Here is a 27,218-nt window from a genome sequence, read left to right as displayed (position 1 = left end):
GGAACACACTGACATATGTTTTGTATTTCATCCTTTTCGCCTGCAAAGGGATGGTAAACAAAAGCAACAACAGCAACAACGACAGCAACAAAAACAACAGCAACAACAAGAACAACAAAAATAGCCCCTTTCCAGACTAAACAAAGCAAGACAACTAAAACAAAGGCACACCCAATATTATTATTTTTGTTATTTTTTTCTTACTTCTAAGCGATCCGGTCTGTTATCGTCCTGCTTTTGTTTTAACCACTTTGTCCTCATTTTAATTCAAGTATTTTGTGAACCTTGAACTGTACATCTAGAAAGATAACAACAACGGGTGATGTGCCTTCAACTGAATATTTGAGCGCACTCTTTTAGTCTGTATAAATTTATAGTTTTTTCCATCCTTTGAGATAAAAATCTCTCTTGCAAGGGAGCCCTGGACAAGAGGCTGTATGTTGACCGTATGCTGGGAAAACTAATTTCAACATGGAATCATGGAGTCTGAAAGGTCCTGTGAAAATAAATGGCCATCTTCCCATAAGGCACTGCAGCTACGTGGTAGGGGGCAGTGTGAAGGCATTCATGGTGCATGGTGAGAACAAGGGGAGATGCATCAATGGTGCATAGTAAGACGAAGGTGAGATGCATTAATGGTGCATGGTGGGAACACGGTGAGATGCATTAATGGTGCATGGTGGGAACACGGTGAGATGCATTAACGGTGCATGGTGAGAACACGGTGAGATGCATTAATGGTGAATGGTGAGTTCAAGGTGAGATGCATTAACGGTGCATGGTGAGAACACGGTGAGATGCATTAATGGTGAATGGTGAGTTCAAGGTGAGATGCATTAACGGTGCATGGTGAGAACACGGTGAGATGCATTAATGGTGAATGGTGAGTTCAAGGTGAGATGCATTAATGGTGCATAGTAAAAACAAGATGAGATGCATTAACGGTGCATGGTGAGAACACGGTGAGATGCATTAATGGTGAATGGTGAGTTCAAGGTGAGATGCATTAATGGTGAATGGTGAGTTCAAGGTGAGATGCATTAACGGTGAATTGTGAGTTCAAGGTGAGATACATTAATGGTGAATGGTGAGTTCAAGGTGAGATGCATTAATGGAGCATGGTGAGTTCAAGGTGCGATGCATTAATGGTGAATGGTGAGTTCAAGGTGAGATGCATTAATGGTGAATGGTGAGTTCAAGGTGAGATGCATTAACGGTGCATGGTGAGTTCAAGGTGAGATGCATTAATGGAGCATGTTAAAACACTGCTTGTGAACAACAGCCTATGTAGCTGCAATTAACTAGGAGCCACCTGGATGACCAGCAGTGAGAAGGCATGTGATTCTGATTGGTTGAAGCCTTCGGTATGCAATGATCTTATAGAACGATGTCTAAAGTTGATACCACAGCTAGGCGGCTCATCAGCGGTAGTAGTCTGGTTTCTATGTACGCTGGCTGACCATTTACATTATGGTGGCTCATTCCAGTTCCACAATGGCTGGGACATCACTGGGTTGCCATTTTAGCTCAGTCACATGGTACGTCATCATGGCACTGCACCAACCTGACATCTCCGGGGTCCTCGGTGACCAGCACGTCCGTCTTGCAGCTGGCGATCGGGCTGATTGACAGCTCCATGGGCGGGACCACAAAGCTCTTGCTGACGGGCAGCCAAAGTCCCTGACTCAAGCTGTAGGAGGACCTGTGTACATTCAGAGGGTGGGATTTAATCAACATTTGTTCTTAATTTCCTAGGATTCAGTCAAAAGTTGTCCTTAATTTCCTAGGATTCAATCAACATTTGTTCTTAATTTCCTTGAATTCAATCAATATTTGTCCTTAATTTCCTTGGATACAATCAACATTTTGTCCTTATCTTGAAAATAAATATTTAAAATTTTCCCCACAACACAGTTTGGCAAGCGCAGCCGCTTGGAAGCAAAGGACAAATTAAACTGACTGAATCCAAGCCAAAGGCACTTAGAAGGCCGCGACAGCCAAACGTTGTTACAAAACCAACCATCGCCCAGACAACAGGTACGTAAGATACGCGTACGGTACGCAGGCCCTAAAGCCCGAGAGCACCATCGCGCCGAGCTCCGCCATCTTTCCGTCAGAACGCCGACGCGAGTTGACGAGACAGGAATCGGCCAATCCGAGTCGGCGCGCGAATTCGAAGGCCGCGGCGGATGACCCGGGCTCCGCGGGGCCAAACGCGACGGATCCCGGAGAGAAGCCGCGCCGCGACTCTCGGCAGCGTGCCGCCTGACGGAGACGCAACGAGAGCGCGGCGGGTTTCGCCAGAACGGCCTCCCTCCCTGACGACTTCACTCTCACGAGCGGAATATTTACTGGAAGCAGAGCGCGCTCGAAAACATACGGAAGGGGCAAATGTTCGTCAAATGTAAACTCATTAATCACGGGCTCTTATGTAAACATAATATCAAAACAAAGCTGTTTTTGTTTTTCATAAAATACAGTAGTCATATATTACATTGCATGTAGGGCATTGACATTCAATTTTAGGCATTTAGCTGATGTTCTTATCCAGAGCAATTAACACTGTGTCACACACCGTGCACCGTAGCTTTCCACACAGAGAGACAGCACCCGCACCAACACGAATACAAGTAACAAAAAAGGCTTTGCCCCCTACCCCTCATGGGTTCTGGGCAAAAATAACAAAGGAACACAACAAACTAAAACAGCCAAGGAAGCAAAACGCAGCGACGGCTTCTCAGCTGGCCGGCTCCTCCGCTTTCCGGCGGTGTTTTCTTTCTCTGTCCTCCGTGACAAACCGCCAAAGCAAACTCATTCTATCCCGATCTGGGTAACCGTTCCGTGGAGCGCACCTTTAAGAACCCGGGCTGATTAGTCAACACAGCCCAGGTGTGTGTGTGCTCTCGCTACCTGGCAGGTGTGGCCGAGACACTTCTGCTGCACTGCACCGAATGACACACACACAGATCATTTTCACATCCAATCCCTTTATACGGTTGGATATCTACCGAAGCGGCTGAAGTTCAGTCCCACGCCCAAGGGTACCATGGCAGTGGGAATCGAACCCCACCCCACCCCCCACCCCACAGCTTTGAGTTACAAGCCCACTCCCCTGACCATTATACTACACTGCTGCCCCCTCCGCCATTTTCAAGAACACGGTTATTCCGCTTATTCTCACCAAAAGTTCTGACCGTACAGCCGAAAATGGCATTTCTACCAACCGAACATAAAAACGAACCATTTCACACACCTCGTTTGTGCGAACTGCCAGGGAACCGCACGCCAAAGCGATTCTTCGTTTAAATCCGGACCCGCCGTCTGCTCGGCCGCCGTTTCCGCGAGTCGCGATCCGTTGAGTGGGCCGCCGCGTGCCGCAGACGCTCGACAAGCGCCAGCTCAACCATCTCTCCTCCCCCCCCAACCGCCATTTTCTCAACAGTCATTAAGAAAAACAGTCCATTTCTTCACGGGACCTTGCTTACCTAAAATTTGTGAGGCACTTTTTTTTAAAACTCATTCACTAAAGCTGACATGAAAATACATAATAAATAAATAACTAAATAAACAAATAAATACCTGTGGTTGGTATTGCGACTGAGCAGAAAACCATTCACAGAAACAGATTGGCTTCTTAACAAATGCATGATATTTAAACGGCATTTGAATGGGAGCTGTCTTTAAATCTGCATTAGAAAAAAAAAATCATTGTATGTCACTGAAAATGTTCTGCTCCAATAGCAAAGTTCCAAGTAGGTCACCCTGATTGGATTCCTCTTTGAATCGCTGAGTCACAGTCCATTTTTGCCATGGCCTGAAAGCACATCTCTTCAGCCTGTATCTCGATGAACTCTAACACTACCCCTCCATAGGGTTACCCCAAATCTAGTATCACTTTCATGTCGCACTTGGATCTTCATCTTAATGTCATATCTCATTTAATCATGCTTCGCTTTTAGTTTATGACTCGCTATAACTTTACTGACTTAGCCGATGCTTACTCCATCGACTAGACTTGATGTTCGTGGCTATGGATAACTGATACTTTGTGAGCATTGTACCTTATCTGACCTGCATTCTGTAGTTGTTCCAACGACCTTCAGTATGCACTCTTTTTTTTAAGTCACTTTGCATAAAAGCATCTGCCAAATGTCAGTTAAATTTATTCAAAAAAGCAGTTAGGCAATGTTTAGCAACTGGCAAAACCGCCACACTGCATTTGCAAATAAAAACCGTCATATTTGTTCTTAAGTCAAGGTTAAGGTTAAGTTGTTTGAATACAGGTTTGGGTTGATTATTCAGCTAAATACATTTTAAATATTGTATTTATCACCATACACCATTAACGCTAAATACACTTTAAATACATCCCACTTTGTGCAAAAGTTATTTTACTCATTTAAATTAAATCATAAAAGCTATTTCTACGTCTGTTGTTGAAATTGCATAGTGCAGTTCAACTTCTTTTTAGTGCCAGAGTAAATCATGTTTTTTCCCTGATTGCCAAGAAATCTGGCCTGCATCCATTATTGCGATGTTGCCAGGATACCATGTGGAATGACGGCGCAGAAGCGAGCGGGACGTGTTGCCAAACCCAGCCCATGTGTCATAATCAAGTCACATCTCAGCCAACAAACAAGGACTTCTGTCATCTGCCAGAAGTGGCCCTGAATTGCCAATGTCTTTACTTCAACCTCACTGGGGATTCAGCAAACGCTTTCACAGAGCAACTCGCAACGTAAACACGAGCACGAAGATCGGGGATGGAAGCGCAGTAATTCCCTTCGGGGGGAAAACGCTTGGCCCCGGGTGAGACGGCAAGCGCAAGAAACGCCAACTCCACCAACAACTTTTCAACTGGCATACTGAACATCAAACTGCGTTATATCAAGATCAAAAAGCTACTCCGTTGAGCATTAAACGACATCAGCAACAACAACAAAGAACCACAGCCCCCGAAAATAAACAAACACACAAAAATGTGTTCTTCCCAGTCAGGTGTAAAGACCAGGTAAAAGTTTTAGAGGCCGTGTATATCCAGCTTTAGCAAACGTCCAACCGACGGATGGCATTAACGCACCTGAGCTGCACGCTATCCAGGGTGTAGCAGTGTTCTCTTTAGCGTAAGTGAGTGGCTTTGTTCTGTAAACCTAGGGTTGTGGAAGGCAGCTCGTCTGAGCTTCAGTGAGCATTACTACCGAATGACAGGTTATGGATGTCTGGAATAGCGCAATTTGAACACAAGCGCACTGTAAGTGTCTGGCTTGTCGGTAATGGCTTTACTGTAGCCAGTCTAGACTGAGCCCACCGTCTCAGGCGACGATCTTTCATCCAGATTAGACTGACAGTGTCGTCATGGCGACCCAGCGCTACGCGGACTCCCGATCGATGACCTCATGGTATTGGTCTTAAATAAGACGCTGATGGGCTATCCCCTCCTGCTCCAACTGACACACACACACCCGCATGCACACGCAGACACACACACACACACACACACACACACACACACATGAACACACACACAACTGCATGCACACGCACACACGCACACACACATGGACACACACACACAGGCACACATGCACACGCCCACACATATGAACCCCTTTCCCAGAGGTGATTAATCAATCTCAGAAGCACTGTATAAAACATACAGGCTGGGAGGCACATGATGACAGGTCAGGAAGACCACTCAGCTCCTCCCACCCTCTGATACAGACTGCCCCACAGGAAACACCGCAGTGCTGATCCTGACTGCCCCACAGGAAACACCGCACTGCTGATACAGACTGCCCCACAGGAAACACCACACTGCTGATACAGACTGCCCCACAGGAAACACCACACTGCTGATACAGACTGCCCCACAGGAAACACCACACTGCTGATACAGACTGCCCCACAGGAAACACCACACTGCTGATACAGACTGCCCCACAGGAAACACCACACTGCTGATACAGACTGCCCCACAGGAAACACCACACTGCTGATACAGACTGCCCCACAGGAAACACCGCACTGCTGATCCTGACTGCCCCACAGGAAACACCGCACTGCTGATCCTGACTGCCCCACAGGAAACACCGCACTGCTGATCCTGACTGCCCCACAGGAAACACCGCACTGCTGATCCTGACTGCCCCACAGGAAACACCGCACTGCTGATCCTGACTGCCCCACAGGAAAACGCACTGCTGATCCTGACTGCCCACAGGAAACACCGCACTGCTGATCCTGACTGCCCAACAGGAAACACCGCACTGCTGATCCTGACTGCCCCACAGGAAACACCGCACTGCTGATCCTGACTGCCCCACAGGAAACACCGCACTGCTGATCCTGACTGCTCCAACAGGAAACACTGCACTACTGATCCTGACTACTCTAACAGGAAACACCGCACTGCTGATCCTGACTGCTCCAACAGGAAACACTGCACTGCTGATCCTGACTGCCCCACAGGAAACACCGCACTGCTGATCCTGACTGCTCCAACAGGAAACACTGCACTGCTGATCCTGACTGCCCCACAGGAAACACCGCACTGCTGATCCTGACTGCTCCAACAGAAAACACCGCACTGCTGATCCTGACTACTCTAACAGGAAACACTACACTGCTGATCCTGACTGCCCCACAGGAAACACCGCACTGCTGATCCTGACTGCTCCAACAGGAAACACCGCACTGCTGATCCTGACTGCTCCAACAGGAAACATCGCACTGCTGATCCTGACTGCTCCAACAGGAAACACCGCACTGCTGATCCTGACTGCCCCACAGGAAACACCGCACTGCTGATCCTGACTGCTCCAACAGGAAACACCGCACTGCTGATCCTGACTACTCTAACAGAAGAGATCGCACTGCTGATCCTGACTACTCTAACAGGAAACACCGCACTACTGATCCTGACTACTCTAACAGAAGAGATCGCACTGCTGATCCTGACTACTCTAACAGGAAACACCGCACTGCTGATCCTGACTACTCTAACAGGAAGCACCACACTGCTGATCCTGACTACTCTAACAGGAAACACCACACTGCTGATCCTGACTACTCTAACAGGAGAGATTGCACTGCTGATCCTGACTACTCTAACAGGAAACACCGCACTGCTGATCCTGACTACTCTAACAGGAGAGATCGCACTGCTGATCCTGACTACTCTAACAGGAGAGATTGCACTGCTGATCCTGACTACTCTAACAGGAAGCACCACACTGCTGATCCTGACTACTCTAACAGGAGAGATCGCACTGCTGATCCTGACTACTCTAACAGGAGAGATTGCACTGCTGATCCTGACTACTCTAACAGGAGAGATTGCACTGCTAATCATATTTTCTCCAATCAGACACCACACTGCTGAAGTGCTCATCCCTACAGCTCTCGCTGTTTTTGTTTCACTCCCCAATCTATGGATGTTAAAAAAATATCTTGCGTTTAATTACAAGCTAAAGGACTAATGCTGTTTGATATCCATGCCAGAGAATATGTAAAATACGAAAATAAATAATTTAAAAGTAAAACCCACAGGCATGGTTCCACAGCAACTGATTATGTGGAACGATAATAATTCACGCTCCTTTAATACCAATCTGATTGCGCATTTTCAAAACAGAGTGAATAGAGCCAAGCTGTAATGCACCCTGACAAGAAATAATTAAAATAAAAATAACAAATCAAAATGAAATGCACTCAGTTTTCACAATTAATTGCCTCATACAGAACGTTGAAACAAATGGCAAACGTACTAACATTTACATTTAGCATTCAGAAGCATTTTGAGATATTATGCTTTTGCGCATATTCAAAATACATTTGAGAAATCGCGTCCTATCATATTGTCTTCCTCCAGAAACTTGGAGACTCCTGCTTTCTGGATTAATGCCAACTCATTTATCTTTAAAAAAAAAAATGTTTGGCCAACTTGTGACGACATCAACTACAATTCTGCGTCCTGACCATTTTACATTACTAGGGTCAATGTTCCCCTTCAGGAGCAGGGCCTTCTAGTTCCTGTTACCCAGGAGCCACTGCTGGTAATGTAAAAAAATACATTTAAAAGCCACTTTGGACAGTTCTGGCTCTGAAGAGCCTTTTAAGTCCTCCTTTATAAGCTGGGCCGAAGTCTGTTTGGCCTCTGCTTTCACAAAAAAAAAGAACAAGCTTTGAAGGCCGGGGGGGGGGGGGGGGGGGGGTGGGTGGGGGGTTTGGGGGGGGTGCACATGGCTGGTGAACCAAAGAACCTGCTAAAATCTGAGAAGCCGCTCTGGATCGATTTTGGAACAATGCCTCTAGTTCAATTTTGGAACAACGCCGCTGTGGGACGGACCGGCACGTCACAAAGGAAAGCTCTCAGCGCGCCGTAAAGTCCGAGCCTCGCGTCGTCACGGCGACGGGCTCCCACAGACGAGTCCGAGCGTCCGGCGGTGCTCCGTGCGCGCTCCCACGCCACCACAGAACGCTAACGCGGCGGAGCCGGAGACAGCGGGCTCAGACGCGTGCCTCAGATACGGCGAAATGTAAAGCACACGACGAAAACAATCAAATATGACCCTGAGTCCGATCCCGAGTGACAGACAGAACACAGGTTCAATGCGGGCAGGAAGGAGGCGAGACAATCTGTACGTGGTGAGAACAAGAGCCCAAAACCGGGCTGCGTTTTGGAAGCTCGCTTCCTGGTCTTGTTGAGAGACGTTGCTCACTTGCCCCAGTGCGGCTGGCTCCAGTATAGGTGCTTCAGCCACCCGTCTCAATGCAAGTCAACGGTAACAAAAATTGTTGAAAAAAATAATAGTACATTTTCCCGCAAGAAATAAGTATTTTGTCTTTGTCTAATGTCTCCTCAAATGTCGATTTGTTAAGTCACTATGTTATATGGACAAGAATGTAAATATCTTCTGAATGAATTACGGACAGATTGTGCCACTGCAGGGTCACTGTATCCCACACGCTTCCATGCCCATATAAGGGTCCCTCTCTTTTCCCAACTGCGCAGTTTCTGGATCCAATTTGTACAACATGGTGGCGTCAACAAACTACACTTCCCAGGATTCAAATCGCTTTTCACCAAGCCCAAGGAGAGCCAATGGGTGATGTCACTGTTCATGAAATGAGGATTAAGGTTCTTTATTTGAGTATGGCACTGGAACAGAATGTGCAGTCAGAGCTCTGTACGGACAGACGATGCACCAATCAATGGCTATACAGCAGCTGCAGCACACAGCAACACTTTTTCCCCCATGTTTCCTTTACGGGTGGCCTAAATGAAGACCAACCTGGTCGAACCCAATTTCCTGTACGTTACACCCTGCAAAGTATGACATTTATGTTACTGGCATCCCAGTGAACATTTTTTCAGGTGAAGAGTCAGGGAAATGTCATGCCGTTCAGGTGAACACTCGGCTAAATTTGGTTGAAAGGTGAAAATTATTTTGCCGAGTAGGACGTAAAAAACCTGAGCGACACTGGGGTTAACTTAGTCCGTTTACGTCAACTGTCTCTCAGCCGAGATTTTCCACCGCTCCAGATGTCTAAATTCTGGATTTTGCTCATTAGGATCTTATCATAGTATCCACTTTATACAGCTGGATATAGACTCAAGAACCTCGCTCAAAGATTAGTGCTCTATAGGGGAATCAAACCTGGCCCTAACCCCTCCGGCGGGTGTAGTATAACCTAAAGGTAACCGAAAGGTCACAGGTTCGATTCCCGGGTAGGACACCGCTGTTGTACCTCTGAGCTAGGTACTTGGATTGCCTCAGTATATATCCAGCAGTATAAACGGACGCAATGTTAATGCTGTGTATGTAAACAAATCCTCTCCGGATAAGAGCGTCTGCTAAACGCCAGTCAAGTAATGAATGTATTAGCCCAGGTGCGGACCACGCGCTCTGATTGGACGGCGTGCGGAGCGTTGCCGCGCCCAGCGGCACACACGGGGACCTTGTTAGCCGCGCGCTAACAAGAGCGCCTTTGGCCCCAGCTGTCAATCAAAGCGGCAGCGACGCGCTCTCACCTGAATATCCGCTCCGGCGCCTGCTGCCCGGTGACCAGGTCGTAGCCCTTCTCCAGATTGGTGTAGGGCCACGGCCTGAAACACAAATCCCACGCCGGTTAGCATCCATTCACAAATAAACCAGTACACTGAAAAATAAAAACACTCCCCTCCCCTTAGCTTTATCGGCTGTTGCGCCGAGCGCTGTGAAAACGTAATACGGGCCGGGACGTGGGGGGGAGAAAGACCACAGGGAAAAATCCAGACTGCTCTCAAATTTATTCCATGTAATTTTACGTGTTAATGTCTCTCTCTCTCTCTCTCTCTCTCACGAGAGGGGCGTAACGCACACGTGCGAAGGCGCCAGATGTATTTATGTGCCCTCGCTCCAGCCGACAGAGCCGTGTCACGCCGCGCACGCGGGATCACAAACGTGAATGACAAGCGGCAAGGCCGTGCATTTGGGAACGCAAGTGTGACAGGCTTTTTCTAAATGTGTTCAAATGCACTTGAAAAAACAAAAAAAAAAAACAGTTAGCATCTCTCGTCCGATAGGGGGAGGGGTCTGGGCACTGTACTCGTGTAGCGCGCTCGAGGGTGAAGCTTGCAGTGTGTGGCTCGGCCGTTGGAGGCGGGGTTAGAGCGGTAGGGGGCGGGGTCGGAGCGGGAGGGAGCGGGGTCAGGGGCGGGGTTAGAGCGGGAGGGGGCAGGGTCAGGGGCGGGGTCGGAGCGGGAGGGGACGGGGTCAGGGGCGGGGTCGGAGCGGGAGGGGGCGGGGCAGGGTTAGAGCGGGAGGGGGCGGGGTCAGTGCGGGAGGGGGCGGGGTCGGGGCAGGATTAGAGCGGGAGGGGACGGGGTCAGGGGCGGGGTCGGAGCCGGAGGGGTCTGGGCGGGAGGGGGCGGGGTCGGAGCAGGAGGGGGCGGGGGCGGGGGCGGGGGGACGTGCGGCGGACCCACCCCTCGTTGCGCCCCCACTCGCTGCGGACGCAGAGGTGCGTGTGCTCGGGGTCGGGGGAGTAGCCCTCGTGGCAGCTGCACTCTCCTGCAGAGAGAGAGAGAGAGAGAGAGAGAGCATTAAAATTCTGGATACACCTCAATTCAAGTCCTCAAGACACATTGCAATTTAAGGCAATGAAAGCCCAAGAGCTCAGTCATGAAAAGAGTCCCCTCAGTCAGCTGGTAATGAAGCTGACTAACCCATTAACCCAACTAACACAAATCACAGACCAGCTTCATACCAGCACTGCTTACCAACAAATCAAAGTAAACCAAGTAATGAAACAGACCAAAATCTCTTATCTGGAATATTGGGATAATGTAACCAAAACACAAAACAAACTAGATTGCTACCGGACCCTAAAAAGAGACTACAAATTGGCTGAGTATCTCTTCTCTGTCAGAGATACAAAGCAGAGGCAGATCCTGACCAAGTACAGGCTCAGTGACCACTCACTTGCAATTGAAAAAGGCAGACACCGGAATACATGGTTACCAAAAGAACAACGTATATGTGGTCACTGTAAGACAGGAGAGGTGGAAACAGAGATGCACTTTCTCCTACATTGTGAAAAATATTCAGAAATTAGGACACATTATTTCAACAAATTTTCTCTAATTATAAAGGACTTCCTTTCCCAAACAAATGAGGAAAAAATGCAAATCCTGCTAGGAGAAAGGCCAACGGCTCCACTAGCAGCAAAGTACATCTCGGCCTGCCATAATCTGAGGGACACTGGTTGACCACCACAAATATATTTATTTTAATTATTTATTAATTTCTATCTCTTTTTTTTTTTTTTTTTTTACATTATTATTATTATTACTATTATAATTATAATTATTATTATTTTTTATTGTTATTGTTGTTGTTGTATAGCCTACTCGCTGTGGCCATTGCCACACTGTTGATTGCATTGTTGTTTGTATTTCATGTTTCCTATTCCTGTTTCTATGTGTACGCTTTGGCAATAAGTACAAGTGTATTTCATGCTAATAAAGCATTTTGAATTTGAATTAGAGAGAGAGAGAGAGAGAGAGAGAGAGAGAGAGGGATAGACAGAGAGAGAGAGAGACAGACAGAGAGAGGGAGGGAGAGAGAAAGAGAAAGAGTCAGAGAGAGAGAGGGAGAGAAAGAGAGAGGGGGAGAGAGAGGAAAAACACGTGAAGGATGTGTTCATTTATCCACGCAGTGAAATAAATCACCAGTGTCTCCCAGGGCCGGGGCGCTCATCGATCACCGGGACAACCCCGTCCAATGATCAGCTCACGGGGACAGACGGACGGCAGGATCGCCCCGCCCCCCTCACCCCCCTCCACCTCCACGCCCCTCCCAGCCCCGCCTCCTTTGCCTGCTGCCCTCTTCCTCCCTCCTTCACCCGACCTGGTCTACCTGTCCAAGCCCACGCTGCTCTGAGCGAACCCCCCACACCCCAGTCCTTCATCCTAACCGCTCTCCTCATCCTCCTCGGCCAAGTGTGCTCAGTGTTCCTGTCCTCCCCTCTCAACCGCCAGGCTGCATATATTATATGTGACACCTGCACAAGGGAAGGAGAAGAATGCTGAATACATCACACATACGCACACATACGCACACACACAAACGCATACTCACACGCACACACACACACACAAATGCACACACGAAAACTCACATGCACGCACACACATAGACACACACACACACAGCGTGCATATACGCCCACACACACCCACACACACACACACACACACACACACACTCACACACACAAATGCACACACGCACACACACACACACACACTCACACACGCACACACACACACACACACACTCACACACGCACACACATAGACACACACACACTCACACGCGCGCACACACATGGACACACACACACAGCGCGCATATACGCCCACACACACACACACACGCGCAGCGCTTCTCTTCCTCCCTCCATCTCAGGAGAAGGGACGCAGGGCACAGAGAGGAGGCGCGGAGCACATCTGCGTTCTCTAATCTGCTCGGGAGCGGGGGGGACAGGCTGTCGGGGTTTACACTGCGGGCCGGGCGGGGTCCTGATTTACGATCCGTCTGAAGATACGAGATTCACACAGAACCCGAACAAACGAGCGGAAAAACAAACGGCAAACACGCGGCGCGCAAAGACGAGGACCCGACTCCTCCGCGTCTCGGAATCGCCGTGACGACGCCTCCTTCGGGGCCACGCCGTAATTCCACGTCAAGAGGATTTTGTTCCAAAATGGCCCCCGTTAATAAAGCACTGTCTTGTCTCCGTTTTTGGACAAGGAAATTATCTAAAGGTTGTCCTTTTTTATTTATTTGTTTTTTTTTTACAAGCAATGTTCTGTCGTCAATCAATTCTTCTAGGCTACCTTAAATAGACAACTGATGGGACGGAGTGTGGCACAGTGGGTAAGGAACTGGGCTTGTAACCGAAAGGTCGTAGGTTCGATTCCCGGGTAAGGACACTGCCGTTGTACCCTTGCGCAAGGTACTTAACCGGAATTGCTTCAGTATGTATCCAGCTGTATAAATGGATACAATGTAAAATGCTATGTAAAAAGTTGTGTAAGTCGCTCTGGATAAGAGCGTCTGCTAAATGCCTGTAATGTAATGTAATGATGGCCACCAAGTGAGGTGGACACCAATCAGTCCCTATTGTCTGTACTGTATTCGTATACCTTAACCCCATTGGTTGATGTTACCTGCACTTCCTCTGACATCACATCAAAAAACCCCACCTTCCACTTGCTTTACTTTTTCAGACCACTTGAGAAAAAAAGTACAACTAAAAAAATAAATAAATAAAAAATCCCGACAGAGCAATCTCATTTGCCAAATCCATTTGGGGTACCAGCAAATACCTTTTACACTTTACCTTTACACTTTAATCATGAGCACAGATCTGGGGAGTGACAATTCTGTAATGCGCCAGACTAGGAGCGGAGGGCAAGAATCGATATTCTTTCAGGGGACGTCCATCAGTCAAGCATTTGACAGCTCAGGAGATGGATTACATTTCAAACTGCATATTCTACTCCACACACACACACACACAAAAAAGAAAAGAAAAAAACTTTATTCCCTTCCTCTCTGGGAACGAGGCCCTACGGTCGTCTGAAATCCCAGCTCGCCAGGCGGCTGGAACTCTCTCGCTGTTCGCTAGCGCACGTTCTCGGCGGCCCTGCCCCACCCCGCCTGTTTGTTTCCACAAGTCAGAGGTTGCGGGTTCGATTCCAGGTGCAAAGTACTTAGCTCAAATCGCTGAAAATTCCACCTGTGTAAATGGATTGTATGTACAAATAATTTAAGCTGTGCTATTTGCACTGGATAAGAGAGTGAGCAAAATACTTAAAATATGTAAATGTACAAGTGAAATACATATATTTGACCCTGGTTGCCTGTTCGCATATCACTTATCCCAACACTTAGTCCTCTTCCAAACCCCTACAGCTGAGCTACAACCTCTACTCCATCCATCCCAACATCTACCCTCTACCAATGACCCCAACTGCCAATTATCCTGCCGCGATTCCTGACTCTACGCCCACCACCTAACCCCTACTCCTGACCCTGCCGCCACAATAATTACCTCTATGCCTAATTACCCCCCTCCATCTCTACCCCCTCGGCCTTACTGCCCGTACTTGCCCCCGTCACCGGGAGTTTCAGGGCAAAAAACCGTTTCCCGGATTCATCCCGGACCCGGAGACAAAATATGAAACGGAATTATATTTCTGGCTCCGATTAAAATTTAATTCCGACCGTTTCAACCCGATTCCAAGCAGCACAATGAAACAATCAGTGCAGTAAATTGTAAAAACCTTGTACAGGCGAGCCGTTTCCGCGCTGAAATTACGCTCTGATTTAATTTTCCATTAACGGCTCTGTTCTGGCGATTTGGGAGGAAAGCACAAGCCTTGTCAAACCCTGGCTCGTACGGCAGTATAAAACGTATGGATATGAAAATAACACTATGCATATTTCCAGAGTCATTACGCCACTGTAATGTTTCTTCCTGCCACCAAACCGCATTTGCTCGGTTTCTTCGCCTCCGTTGAGGGACCGTGGGAGCGCATTTCACCGCAAATGGATTCTGCAATTCCTCACGTCACAGCGCTTTGTATTGGGTAGCGAGAACTGATACGCACGGAGCCCGTCTGGTGACAGATGGAGAGATGCTGACAACGTCTCGCAGCCTGCGCGCAGTCGCTTCGGTCACCCCGGCATTTAAATTCTGAGCTGCGGAATTCTCCGCCAACCGTCGCAAACTCTAGCATACTGAAAATCTGTGCAGACGGTCCAGTGCACACGCGGACGATTCGGGTGATTTCCCTAAAACGCAGGCACGAGCTGTGGTAACAAAAAGCACAACGGCGGGAACCTGTTTATCATTGTTCATTTTAATCGATGTCAGTGCTACACAACGGTTTCCCTTCCACCGAGAATGGGCACTTCACTAATAAATATTAATAACGACTTTCACAAGACTTATGAACTACTGTGCAAAGAAACCAGCTGAGTTAAATCCGAATCTCTCCCGTGGCGCAACACCTTGGCAGTGATATACAGTATATCCTGTCTGCAACAGACAGTTTTGTGAGGAGAACATAAAACCCAAAATCATTCCCATGTTTCTTTAATTACAATTCCAAATGAGTTATTAATAAAACATTTCGGTAAAATGTAATTTCAAAGAAAATGTACATTAATACATAAAATTACACTCAATATATTATTACATTCGTCACTTATGTTCATCAGTTACATTGCAGTGTATTTTTGATATATTGAAGAATATATTTTATGTCCAGGCATCTTTGTGTGAAAAGAATTTGACAGAATATTCCACAAGATGTGTACACATTTCCATAAAATTAACTGATACACTGTAGCCTACCTCAAACTTTCTGCCTATTCAGCATATATTTAGTTCATACTTCAGCAAACAAGAAGAGAAAATATTTTTAGATGCATCTAATATCCTAGAGAGATTATATTTCCCCTACTGTTCTTCCTTCTACTTTTTTTTTGCAAGGGAAAGCAAGATATGATTTTAAAAAAAAGAAGAAGTGGCTAACTGGTGACAGACAGGTTGTGTAATCTCTAAAGAATGCCGTGATTGGTTATCACTAATAACGCAAAGACGCCACGCTCAAGGTTGTTCATGCAAATAGTAAATTAAAGATGATTGGCCGCTGCTTTGATTAAAATTCCTGTATCTACTCCAGATCTGGAGCAAAATCAAACTGGCTTGTCTTGTGTGGTGATTACACCTGAGAGCAAATGCGGTAAAAAAAGGCATGTTTTACACATTTCATATTTTACCTGCAAAATTGGGACGTTATCCAAGGCATTTAAGACCGGAAAGAAATGTGGTTAAATTTGGTTTATTTCATTGTCAGACAGATCGCCACCCACATTGCGCAGGGTTGGTGGTCAAAAACGCTCCATGGCAGTCGATTAGCCTAACTGCCGTTTAAGCTGTGCGCCGGCAGAGGCGTCATCACATCATGTGACCATGGCGTTATGACATCATCGGTGAAGCACCCTTTTCCGCTGGCTCCCCAGCGCTGCTCCCGTGGTTCTTCTCTCCGCCACGTCCGAGGCGGTTAGACTCTCCCCACACAAAAGAGTCTGCGGGATACTGCAGCCGGCGCTGGCGGCGGGATATCGCTGGGTGGGAAATGGCGGACGGAACGTGTGTAACATCAATATGCGCAGGTTTACGCTCTGGCCTTGTGCGCTCGGGCCTGTGAGCGGCCTGTGAGCTGGGAAAAGCAATCCACAGGCTTTACAGCTTCCTCCCTGCAGGCACTTAACGCACGCCCACACGTATCGCTCCCTCTCTCTCCCTCTCTCTCTCCCTCCCTCCCTCCCTCCCTCTCTCCCTCTCTCTCTCTCTCTCTCTCTACCATCCCTCCTCCCTCCCTCTCCCTCCCTCCCTCCCCTCCCTCCCTCCCTCCTCCCTCCCCTCCCTCTCTCTCTCTCCCTCCCTCTCCTCTCCATGCACACATTCTCCTCCCCCTCTCTCTCCTCTCTCCATGCCACACGCTTCTCCTCCCTCCTCCTCCCTCCCTCCTCCCCCTCCCCTCCCCTCTCTCTCTCTCTCTCTCTCTCTCTCTCTGTCTCTCACACGCACACATATCGCTCCCTGTCTTGCTCTCTCTCCATTTCTCTCTCGCACACACACACACACACACGCAGTCTTCTACACATTCATAATCGCGCGCACGCGCACACACACACACACACAAACGCATACTAACATAAGCACACATACATGTGCACTCACACACATACACACACACACGCTCTTCCACACTGGCCACTTTATTAGGTAAACCTGCTCATTAACGAAGCTGCACCTCATTTTTTATGAGGAGCTGCTATCATTTATGGACCAAAACAGTCGTTTACTTCTAAATATACTCAGCAAAGCCACGTGAATCATCCTGGGATTTTAAGTAGACTACATTTAGAGAAAATTATGCCCACTTAACAACTCTAATCCAAGAGTTGTACAGTTTTTTTAGTCAAAAACTATACTCAGTAGTAGGCAAGTGTGCAGATTCGGAGACGGCCATGGTGAAGTCTTCAACCAAACGTTGGCCGAGGTGTGATTGTTGGTGCGAGATGTGGTGATTCTCAGAAACAGCTATCCTCCTGGGATTTTCATGCACTACAGTCTGTACGTTTTACAGGGACTGGTAAAATAAACTAAAAACATCCCATGAGCAGCAGTTCTATGGCCAAAAACAACTTGCTAAAGGTAGCTGCAAGGGGCAGCTATGTTTAACGAGCTATATGGGGGTTTAAGCCTGTAAGAGCCTACAGGATCTCAATCATAAAAGACATTTAAGAATATTAAAGCTATGCATCATGTGGTTATGCAATGATACACATTCAATAGAAATTAGAAGAATATTTCCAGTTTAACATAGAAAAACAATGGATGCCTACAGGAAATTTGTCATTGGATAGAAATATTAACCAGTCATTGGGCTTATGGTCTTACACACATGCCCAATCTCAAATTCATTGGCTCACAGCTCCCATGGTTATTGTCCAATAAAGCTGGTTTATGGTTACCAAGTATGGTTAGGTACACTAATGCTTTGTACTACATTTGGTGTAAAATCAGTCGAGAAACAAAAAAAGCCTAAGTGAACACTATCGCATATTATGCAAATGAGCAGAACTATCCAATACGGAGGAGTTTTATGATGTTTGGCATGCATGTCCTTCCAGGGAATATTCACGCCAAATCCGGTGTGAACTGGACAAAGGGTATGGGAGTTATGACCTTTAAAAGAGGTGTAATCTTGAACTTTAATTATAGCCCTCCTATGTGGCCGATTGTGGTGATATTTCAGGCCGTCATTGTTTCACGAATCTGTGACGAGCGTGCCAAGCTTCAAGTCTCTACGATTTACCATCTCTCAGAAAATCGAGCAAACGTACGGAGGAAAGAAAAATAAAAAAAAAATAAAAAATAAAACCATAGGAAAACAATAGTCTTGTGACAGCTTCGGGAGTTTTTTGAATAGTTTTTAACGAGCGTGGTCAGAGGAGAATGGGCAGACGTGTTCAAGCTAAGAGAAAGGTCACAAACGCTTAAATAACAGCTGCCACCAAAATGGGATGACCAAAAACGGGAAAAGTGTGGCCTGGCCTGACTAATCTCGAGTTCTGCTGCCGCACGCAGATGGTAGGGTCAGAATTTGGCGTGGACGCCACAGATCAGGCTGTCGGTGGTGGCGGTGATGATGTAACGGTGTGGGGAACGTTGTCTTGGCACGCATTAGGCCCCTTATTACCAAAACGATCATCATCTGACTGCCACCGCATACCAAAGCTTTGTCGCTAACCGTGTGCATCCTGTCACGGCTGCGGTCCACTCTTTGCGAAACGGACACTTCCAGCAGGGTAACGTGCCTGGTCCCAAGGAACGCATCGTCTCCAGCTGGCTCCACGAACGCGATGGCGATTTCGGTTTTACTCCAATGGCCTGCGCAGCCCCCAGATCTCGATCCGACAGAGCGCCTTCGGGATGAGGTGGAGCGGGAGGTTCACTGCACGAACGCGTGGCTGACAAAATCCGCAAGGAACTGCGTGATGCTACGGAGTCAGCAGGGACCAAAACCCCTAAGGAATGCTTCCAGCACCTAGTTGGATCCATGCCGTGAAGAATTCAGGCTTGGTTGTGGATTCAGAATTCAGGTTGTGGAAGTGAAAAGGGGGTACAACCCAGATAGGTGTACCTAATAAAAAGGCCACTGAGTGTACATATATACACGTTCGCATAAACATATACACACGCACGCACGCACACATAAACATGCACACATGCGCGTGGACACACACGAGCACATCTGCCGTCTGTCGGCAAGCGTTTGGCTCTGCAAACGTTTATCATCCATTTACATCTACATATTTATCATCCATAAATATCCACGCATCATATACAAATAAATAAAACATCTGCAATACCCCGCTGAGCACTTTGAAGCAATCTGTAACGGGCAATAACCCCGGTATGATGTGTAAATTATTCAACTGCCCTGAACAGACAAGAAGACAGACCATTCCATCACCAGATTTATGAGTTATTCAGTGCTATTAATAACAGTCAACAATTTTAATCTGTTAATAAAATTCTCTGCATATCTTGTATGCCAAGATTTATGGCAATGTAGCCCGATTCAGGACATCTTCGATAGACAGATATTAAAGGTAGATCATGCTGACGTCTTGGGCCCTTTTTTTAAATCTTTAAAGGCATTTGTATTTTGTGATTCTGAAATATATTCTGAAAATATTTTTTAAAAAAGCCTGAACCAAATCATGCATCCATGACCACTCGGGAGTCCAAAACAGGTCAGAGAGATTCTGGGCGGTGGGCAGAAATTTAATATAAAAGCAAAAAAAAAAAGTAAATAATAAAGTAATAAAATAAATAAGTAGCTCAGCGGAGAGATAAAAACACATAAACGCCATCTGTGTAGCTGTAGTGAGAGTGCAATATTCTGAGGTATTTTGTTATCTCTGTAAAGATGTTAACGGCAATTTTCAAGGATGAAATCAGATCTGACTTGACTCGAACAGCCTGTGGTTTTCTTAAAAACATTAACCCTCTAATGGCCGTGACTGCGTTGAGGCGGGGGGACTGGACTGTAGGCCACATGTTTACCACAGGACCTGATTGCTAAGCTAGCCGACTGAGTGCTTTCACAGGTCAAACACTCGCAGGATTCACGTTACACCCGTCTCACAAATTTGACGTTACCTTGAAAAAAAATGTGTCAGGGCCGCGAGTTCTCGCTCACCGTCGCCACGCCGATGGGTCATTTTGGTGGGGTATCGAAAGCCACCCGCTCAATAAAAAAATCGTAACGGGTGACGGAATATTCGCAGTGCACACCATCGCACTGTTTTAAAATAAATAAATGGTAAATGGACTGCATTTATATAGCGCTTTTATCCAAAGCGCTTTACGATTGATGCCTCTCATTCACACACACACCGACGGTGAAAGGCTGCCATGCAAGGTGCCAATCAGCTCGTTGGAAGCAATTAGGGGTTGGGTGTCTTGCTCAGGGACACTTCGGGGATCGAAACCGGTAACCCTCCGACTGCCAGACAACCGCTCTTACCTCCTGAGCTACGTCGCCCCCCCCAACTTTAAATAAACAATAAAAGGCAAAAAAAAAGTGCTAGCTGGAACCTAGCCGCTAATTGCATCCTCTTTCTGGAAGAAGCCCGCTGTAAAATCCCCCTTCTGCAGCAGTAAACACGGGAACAAGTCGCACGCTGTCAGCTGTTTCCAGCTCTCCGCGTCGGAAACTAAACTTTATGGAGAGAGGCTGCTCGCGTTTTTCTAACGGCCAGATGCTTTTTGCTTTCCTAAAGTGTCTTACGGTCCCCATTCCAGCAAATAACACCGAGAGGAAATAGCAAGGGTGACTGCGTGCGCCACAACAGAGTGGGCAGTAACACTGTAGACGCTTTTAAAAATTTTTAATTTCATGTCATCTTTATTTCACCAGGCAAGTCATTAAGAACTAATTCTTATTTACAATGGCGGCCTGGCAAGCGACAAAAGCCACTTAATGGAAGGGGAGGTGGGCCAGAAGATAAAAGCATTTTAAAAGCACAAAATACATCAATAATAACAAACTAAACACGGGCACATGAAAGCACAGGCAAGCAAACGACAGTCAACAAACGAGATATGGGGGGGAAAAAAAACCCATAAGAGCTGAAGCTTAGCGCTCGCTGGAGATTATCAAACTCATTCGCAGCACGAGCGAATGAAACGAGATGCACAAACCACCGAGAGGCGCGTTCGAATCCATATCTCAATAAAACCGATCGATGAAACGCGGCAGACGTTGAGTCAAACAGACAAATAATTAACGCGTCTGAACGTCGGTGCCCGCAGAGGCCGCGGAGGTGACTACGCACCCCACGCCTGAACACAATAAACCCGACAGGGGCACGTAGCTCCGTCCCGCCGTCGCCGCCACCGCGAAACCACGGGGGGGAGATAAGAGCGAGAGATTAAACCTCAAACGCGGATGTGGGCACACGACCCTGTGTACGCGCGGAAATACGCGCGCAATTAAGAACGGAATACAAAACCGCCCGCGGCGGCTGCTGCCCGGGAGCCAAAGCAGCCGCGGGGACACCGGGAGCGCTCTTAGAGAAACGGCGCAGTTAAGCTGCGGCCATGCACACACGTCCTCCGGCACGTCACAGACAAGATGGAGCGAAAGGGAAAAAAAATAATAAATCAGCGGCTCTCCACAGACTGCTCGGGGGGGAAAGAAGGGGCTCATTCTTCAAGAGTTTATCAATATTTTACCGTCAATTTTCCAGGGAAAACGCGGCGCTGAGAGGCTGTAATTGATTTCCACTTGCACACGAAAAAAATAAATAAATAAAACGCAATCGATCAATAAATAAAAATACAGGCCCTCCAGCTGAGTCACCTGCGCTGAGCGATAGCCGGGAGCTCGGCCGCTCGGGACGGGATCCGCGCTCGTCCCGCGCGGGCGACTCCTAATTAACCACGGCCTCGTAATCGCTCGCTGGCGCCCCCTCTGGTCTCGCGGGCACCCACGGTCTGCGTGCTTCAGACGCGCTGTCGCCCAACGCTCTGGCGCAATACCTGCTGCGGTAATATGGCTGTGAGGAGAAGGCGTTTTTGTAAGAAGGCGTGCAGGGCCAAGTAAACATATGGCACCACGGTTATTTCCCACCAGAGAAATTTCAAAGAGCCTGAAGATTTCCAGGAGCAGTGTTTAATACACACACACAGAAGGGTCCAGCTGATGGGCAGCAATGTTAACAGGAGAAGGCCAGGGATATCAAGAGGCAGTAGACAAACATACTGTGGTGTCTAGCAAAAGAAACCGTTGTAAAATTGCGCCACAAATTCAGGAAGAACTCAATACAGCTAGAGAGAAACCAGCTCCCCTGGCTACAGTTAAACAGCAACTATGATCCGCTATTCTAAAAGGATAGCCTTCTTGTCACCTTTTTTTACACGGCCCCTCACATTTAAGACTAACTCATTCTCCTTTTCCATATTTCTTGCCATTTTAGTGCCTGTTTTACTTGCACTACGGGCAAGATGTTTTAGGCTTCCTGGAGTTTAAAAGAAAAACTCAAGGTAGATAAGATTTCACTCAATTTAACTCTCCCTCCACCTCCCTCCCAGCCCTCCACCTCCCACTTTGCAAAATGACAGGATAGACTTCCTAGAATTAATTTAATTGTAATAACAGCCAAAGGAGGCTATTTCACGGAAGGTAGTGTCGAAGATTACTTTTATGTAAAACTCATCTTTTTGTGCTATTGTAGGTAGGAATTTAAAAAGAAATGTCAGTTTGTTATTCAATAAATGAGCATATATTAACTGAATTCTTCTCTGCTTTTTTAAACTAAAGGTATCCTGATATTTGTTGGCCTATGTATATACTATCATGTAATATTTAATGGGCAGTATAGATTATAATTTAATAATTATGTTAAATTTAGACAAAATGTAATATTAGACAAAGGGAACCTGAGACGTTTTTAGACATTTATTTTTTAATTATTTCATTTATTTAATAAAGAAGTTAACAAACACTCAAACACCCATGTGAAAAAGTAATCATACCCTTAAACTTATAACTGGTTTCACCACCTTTAGTAGAAGTAATTGCAACCAAACAAACCCTATAATTTACCCCTGTCTTTCACATCGTTGTGGAGGAATTTTTGCCCACTCTTCTTTGCAGTACTTTAATTCAGACAAATTGGTAGGTTTTCGAACATGAACTGCTCATTACAGGTCCTGCCACTGCATCTCTACTGGGTTCAATTCAGGACTCCAAAACCTTAATATTGTTTCTTTTCCATTCAAATTTGGACTTGCCTTTGTGTTGCGGATCATTGCTGTTCTGCATAACCCAGTTATGCTTCAGCTTCAGCTCACGGACCGATGACCAGATATTTTCCTCAAGAATTTTCTGGTACAGAGCAGAAAATGTGGTTCCTTCACTAATGGCAAGTCGTCTAGGACCCAAAGGCAGCAAAGCATCCCCACACCATCACACTACCACCGCTATGTCTGACTGTTGGTATGATGTTCTTACTGTGAAATACTGTAATTGGCTTTACTCCAAACATAATGGGACCTGTGTCATCCAAACAGTTCCACTTTTGACTCATCTGTCCATAGATCATTATCCAAAGAATACTTTGGGATCATCCAGGTTCTTTTTCGCAAATGTGAGATGAGCATTGATGTTTCTCTTGGTTAGCAGTGGTTTCCACCTTGCTACTCACCTATAAATCACATTTTTGCCCAGTCTCTATCTTACTGTGGAATCATGAACACTGAGCTGAGCTGAGGCTAGAGAGGCCCTGCAGTTCTTTTGATGTTCTTCTGGGATCTTACGTGACTTCCTGGCTAAGTCGTCACTGTGTCCTCTGAGAAATGTTGGCAGGCTTGTCACTCCAAAGAAGATTGCCCACTGTTCCAAGTGTTTGGTTAACTGGTCGATTGAGTAACTAAGGGGGCAACTACTTTTTTACACTGGCGATATGGGTGTTTGAGCTTTTTTTCATTAAATAAATGAAATAATTTTTAAAATATGTTTTGCATTTACTCAGTTTCCCTTTGCGTAATATTACATTTTGGTCTAAAGATCTGAAACCACTCAGCGTGACAAATACGCAGTAATAGAGGAAATCAAAAAGAACCCTTCCACGGCACTGTATGAACATTCTCGTTTACATAAAGGCAAACTTCAGATCGCATTCCTTTAAACAGAAAAAGGTTAAAAGGAGCAAAACATACGGTTAATAAAAAGGGGCTCACGCGGATATTTCAAAGCGGAACGCTAATGGAAAGGAATTCATTTTCTGTTTATTAATTTCACATCCCTCTCTGTAAATCCGCGAGCCGCAGCCGGCTGCCCACCATTAAAGACACAAGCGGCGTGGCGAGCGATAAGCCCCGATACGGCGCTTTCATTTCTCTCAAAAGCAAACAGTCTTATCTCCCCCTTCAGACATCTGACATTCATTTAATTGGCCCGCCTGCTCGGGGAGTAGGGAAATCGTATCTCATTGGTTTTACTCGTGCTTATCACACATCACCTTCCCTTGTTTTCTCTCTCTCTCTCCCCGCGCCCCCCCCCCCCCCCTCCGCCCACCAGTGCTGAGTCCTAACTAACGGAGGGCTGCGATTGGCTGATCGGTAGTCAATGGCCCCAATAATGAGTCCGTGGGATGGAGGAAATGGCAGACTCAAAGAGCAGCGGCTTCCGTGGTCTGTTTACGGGAGGGGAAACAGAAGAAGAGAGGTGGGGCATAAACAAGCAGGTCCAAAGACTGTCCGCTAACCCGCAGCCTTATTTTGGATGCGAACGAGAGGCACGCTCTATCACAGAAACATGGCGAGCCCTCTCCTCAGGCACGTGGGAGAGCTGATCTACGTGCCGGGCATTCTTAGAGATCTCCTCCCACGGAGAACTAAAAAAGAAAAAGAAAAAAAAAAAAACATCCAGCGAGCCTGAAGTTCCGTGTACGGCATCTTACAAAAACACATCTCCAAAATAACCGGGCCCACCAACCAGCTCAAACTCAAAATAAACCCTCTGATATGCACAACGTGTAAACCGGGATGCTAGTTCAGGGTTGGCCTTGTGTAGGAGTTCCTCGTTTGGCTGTTCCATGCTAAATCCTTCACAATGGGCACAACGTCTGCGCTTAAACAAGGGGTCTTTGGATACCTCCATTCATCTAAAGTCTCAGTGAGTTAAATTTGAGGAGATACGTACCTCATACCTGCACCCGTAGGCATGTAATTGCTTCTCCGTACCTACTGCTACAGTGCATCTCAATCTTGAGAGACACACTCCCGGGCAAAGGTTTTAGTGCGCTCACAATTTTTAAGCAATCAGAGATGGAAAAAAAGCAAACGCCTTTTGTTTTCCAAATTTTTTGTTGTTGAAATTTTTAGATTAATCAAAACAGCCACCATTTGCAGTAATAACAGCTGAGCACACTGAGTGGCCTTATGGTTCTGAAAGCCCACACCGACAGGGCTCTAGAAGTTTCCGCCGACGTGTCGCACTTGTGGGTTCATTCTCCTTGACCTCTCAGTCCAGTCTGTTGCAAACCAGCCCGATTTTACTTCACACGTCGGAATGAAAAGGGGATGAATTTTGTTCACCTGTTTTATTCAGCCAAATATGGCTCTTTTATGAACTCCAAAATTCAGGTCACTATTCTGCGAAGTAAAAGATTCTTTTTAAACTCCTGCCTATTTGCTTGTTACCTTGAGGCATTTGAGGCCATTTACAGAAGTTAAACTGCTTGAAATTCACTGAAAATAGAGCACTAAAACACGAGTACAGGGCACTAAGACTTTTGACCGGTAAGGAGCCCTCCCTTGCATGAGGAGATATTGACAGACGCAGACAAAACAGCTTTCCCAAGCATCCTTTTCAAATAGTCTGACTCAGAGCCCGTACTACTGGAGGACTTTTTTTGTTTCCAATTATCGCAAAAAAAAACTTTTCTTCCTCTGACCGAACTTGAAGAACCAACGACGGCAACGATGGAAAAAAAACAAAAATAAATCCGGACTCCCACTCGCGGACGTCGAACCGAGATTTCGGTTTCTTCCGTGAGCGTTTGATTGGAGGAAGGAGAATCTGTGCCCTCTTCAAAAAATGGCTGCACTTTCAGCACAATCAACCACTGGACTGAATTCGGTTTTCTGCGCACAGAGATAAAAAAAAAAAAAAAAAAAAAAAAACACTTCACGTTACACAACGAATAACAACCTTGCACTTAATGCGGCCTTTATGCAAGCGTACGAGAAGTCTCAGCAAAGTCACATACCTCACGAACGCACTGCAAACCCCGAACACCGTGACTCACTCAGGAGAACAGAGAGCATCATAATTAAAGCCCGGGAAACAGTCAGCCCAGCGGGGAACAATAGAGCGCTCCGAAAACTAGCGAGGACGCTAAGTTTCAATTACCACGCGTGCTCCATGACTCACGAGCGGGACATAATTGTTTGAGTTTAACGATTTTAACGATCTTACATTGCCTGACATCACAGACGTGCAAACGTTCTGGCACAGCTATTGGCTCAAAGCAAAAATATAAAAAAATATGAAAAATATAACAAAGTACATCTAACCTCCTTGGAGCGGGAAAATCTTTCCATATGAGGAAATAATGTATAAAAATATGCATATTTAACATGATAGATATAGGTTACATGTTGGTGTGTGGAACCAGTGTGAAACATTAGGACATTTGAATGCATATCCATCCAACGTTTACTTTTTTCCATTACGTTTTTTTCCCCCCACTCATTCTCACTGGAGTAACTGGGCTTGTCACCGCAAGGTTGCAGGTTCGATTCCCAGGCAGGACACCTGCCGTTGTACCCTTAAACAAGGTACTTAACCTGCATTGCTGCAGTGTATATCCAGCTGTTCAGAACACTATGTAAAAAAGTCTAAGTCACTCTCGATAAGAGTAAATCCCTGTAATGTCTGTACCTAGGTATGTATATGAATAGAGTACACAAGATCCAATTAAAATTATTCATTGTAACACTACTGTTTCGCGTTATGTATAAGTAAGATGAATAAGTTGGTTTACTTGAGTTTTTGAGTGGACAAT

General features: G+C 46.5%; 1 protein-coding gene across 1 annotated transcript in view; it reads right to left on the bottom strand.

Annotated features, from left to right (window-relative positions):
• Positions 1–27,218, bottom strand: part of LOC135239418 (astrotactin-2-like) — a 383,732-nt gene that overhangs the window by 159,634 nt on the left and 196,880 nt on the right. Inside the window, exons 9-11 of the mRNA XM_064308056.1 lie at positions 10,970–11,054; positions 10,034–10,108; positions 1,565–1,702 (exon numbers count right to left, since the gene is read on the bottom strand). Of these exons, the coding sequence (XP_064164126.1) occupies positions 1,565–1,702; positions 10,034–10,108; positions 10,970–11,054 (298 nt within the window). The remainder of the gene's footprint in view (positions 1–1,564; positions 1,703–10,033; positions 10,109–10,969; positions 11,055–27,218) is intronic.

The sequence above is a fragment of the Anguilla rostrata genome, chromosome 14, assembly GCF_018555375.3.
Source record: "Anguilla rostrata isolate EN2019 chromosome 14, ASM1855537v3, whole genome shotgun sequence".
Classification (NCBI taxonomy): domain Eukaryota; kingdom Metazoa; phylum Chordata; class Actinopteri; order Anguilliformes; family Anguillidae; genus Anguilla; species Anguilla rostrata.
This window is presented reverse-complemented; position numbering and strand designations above follow the sequence as displayed.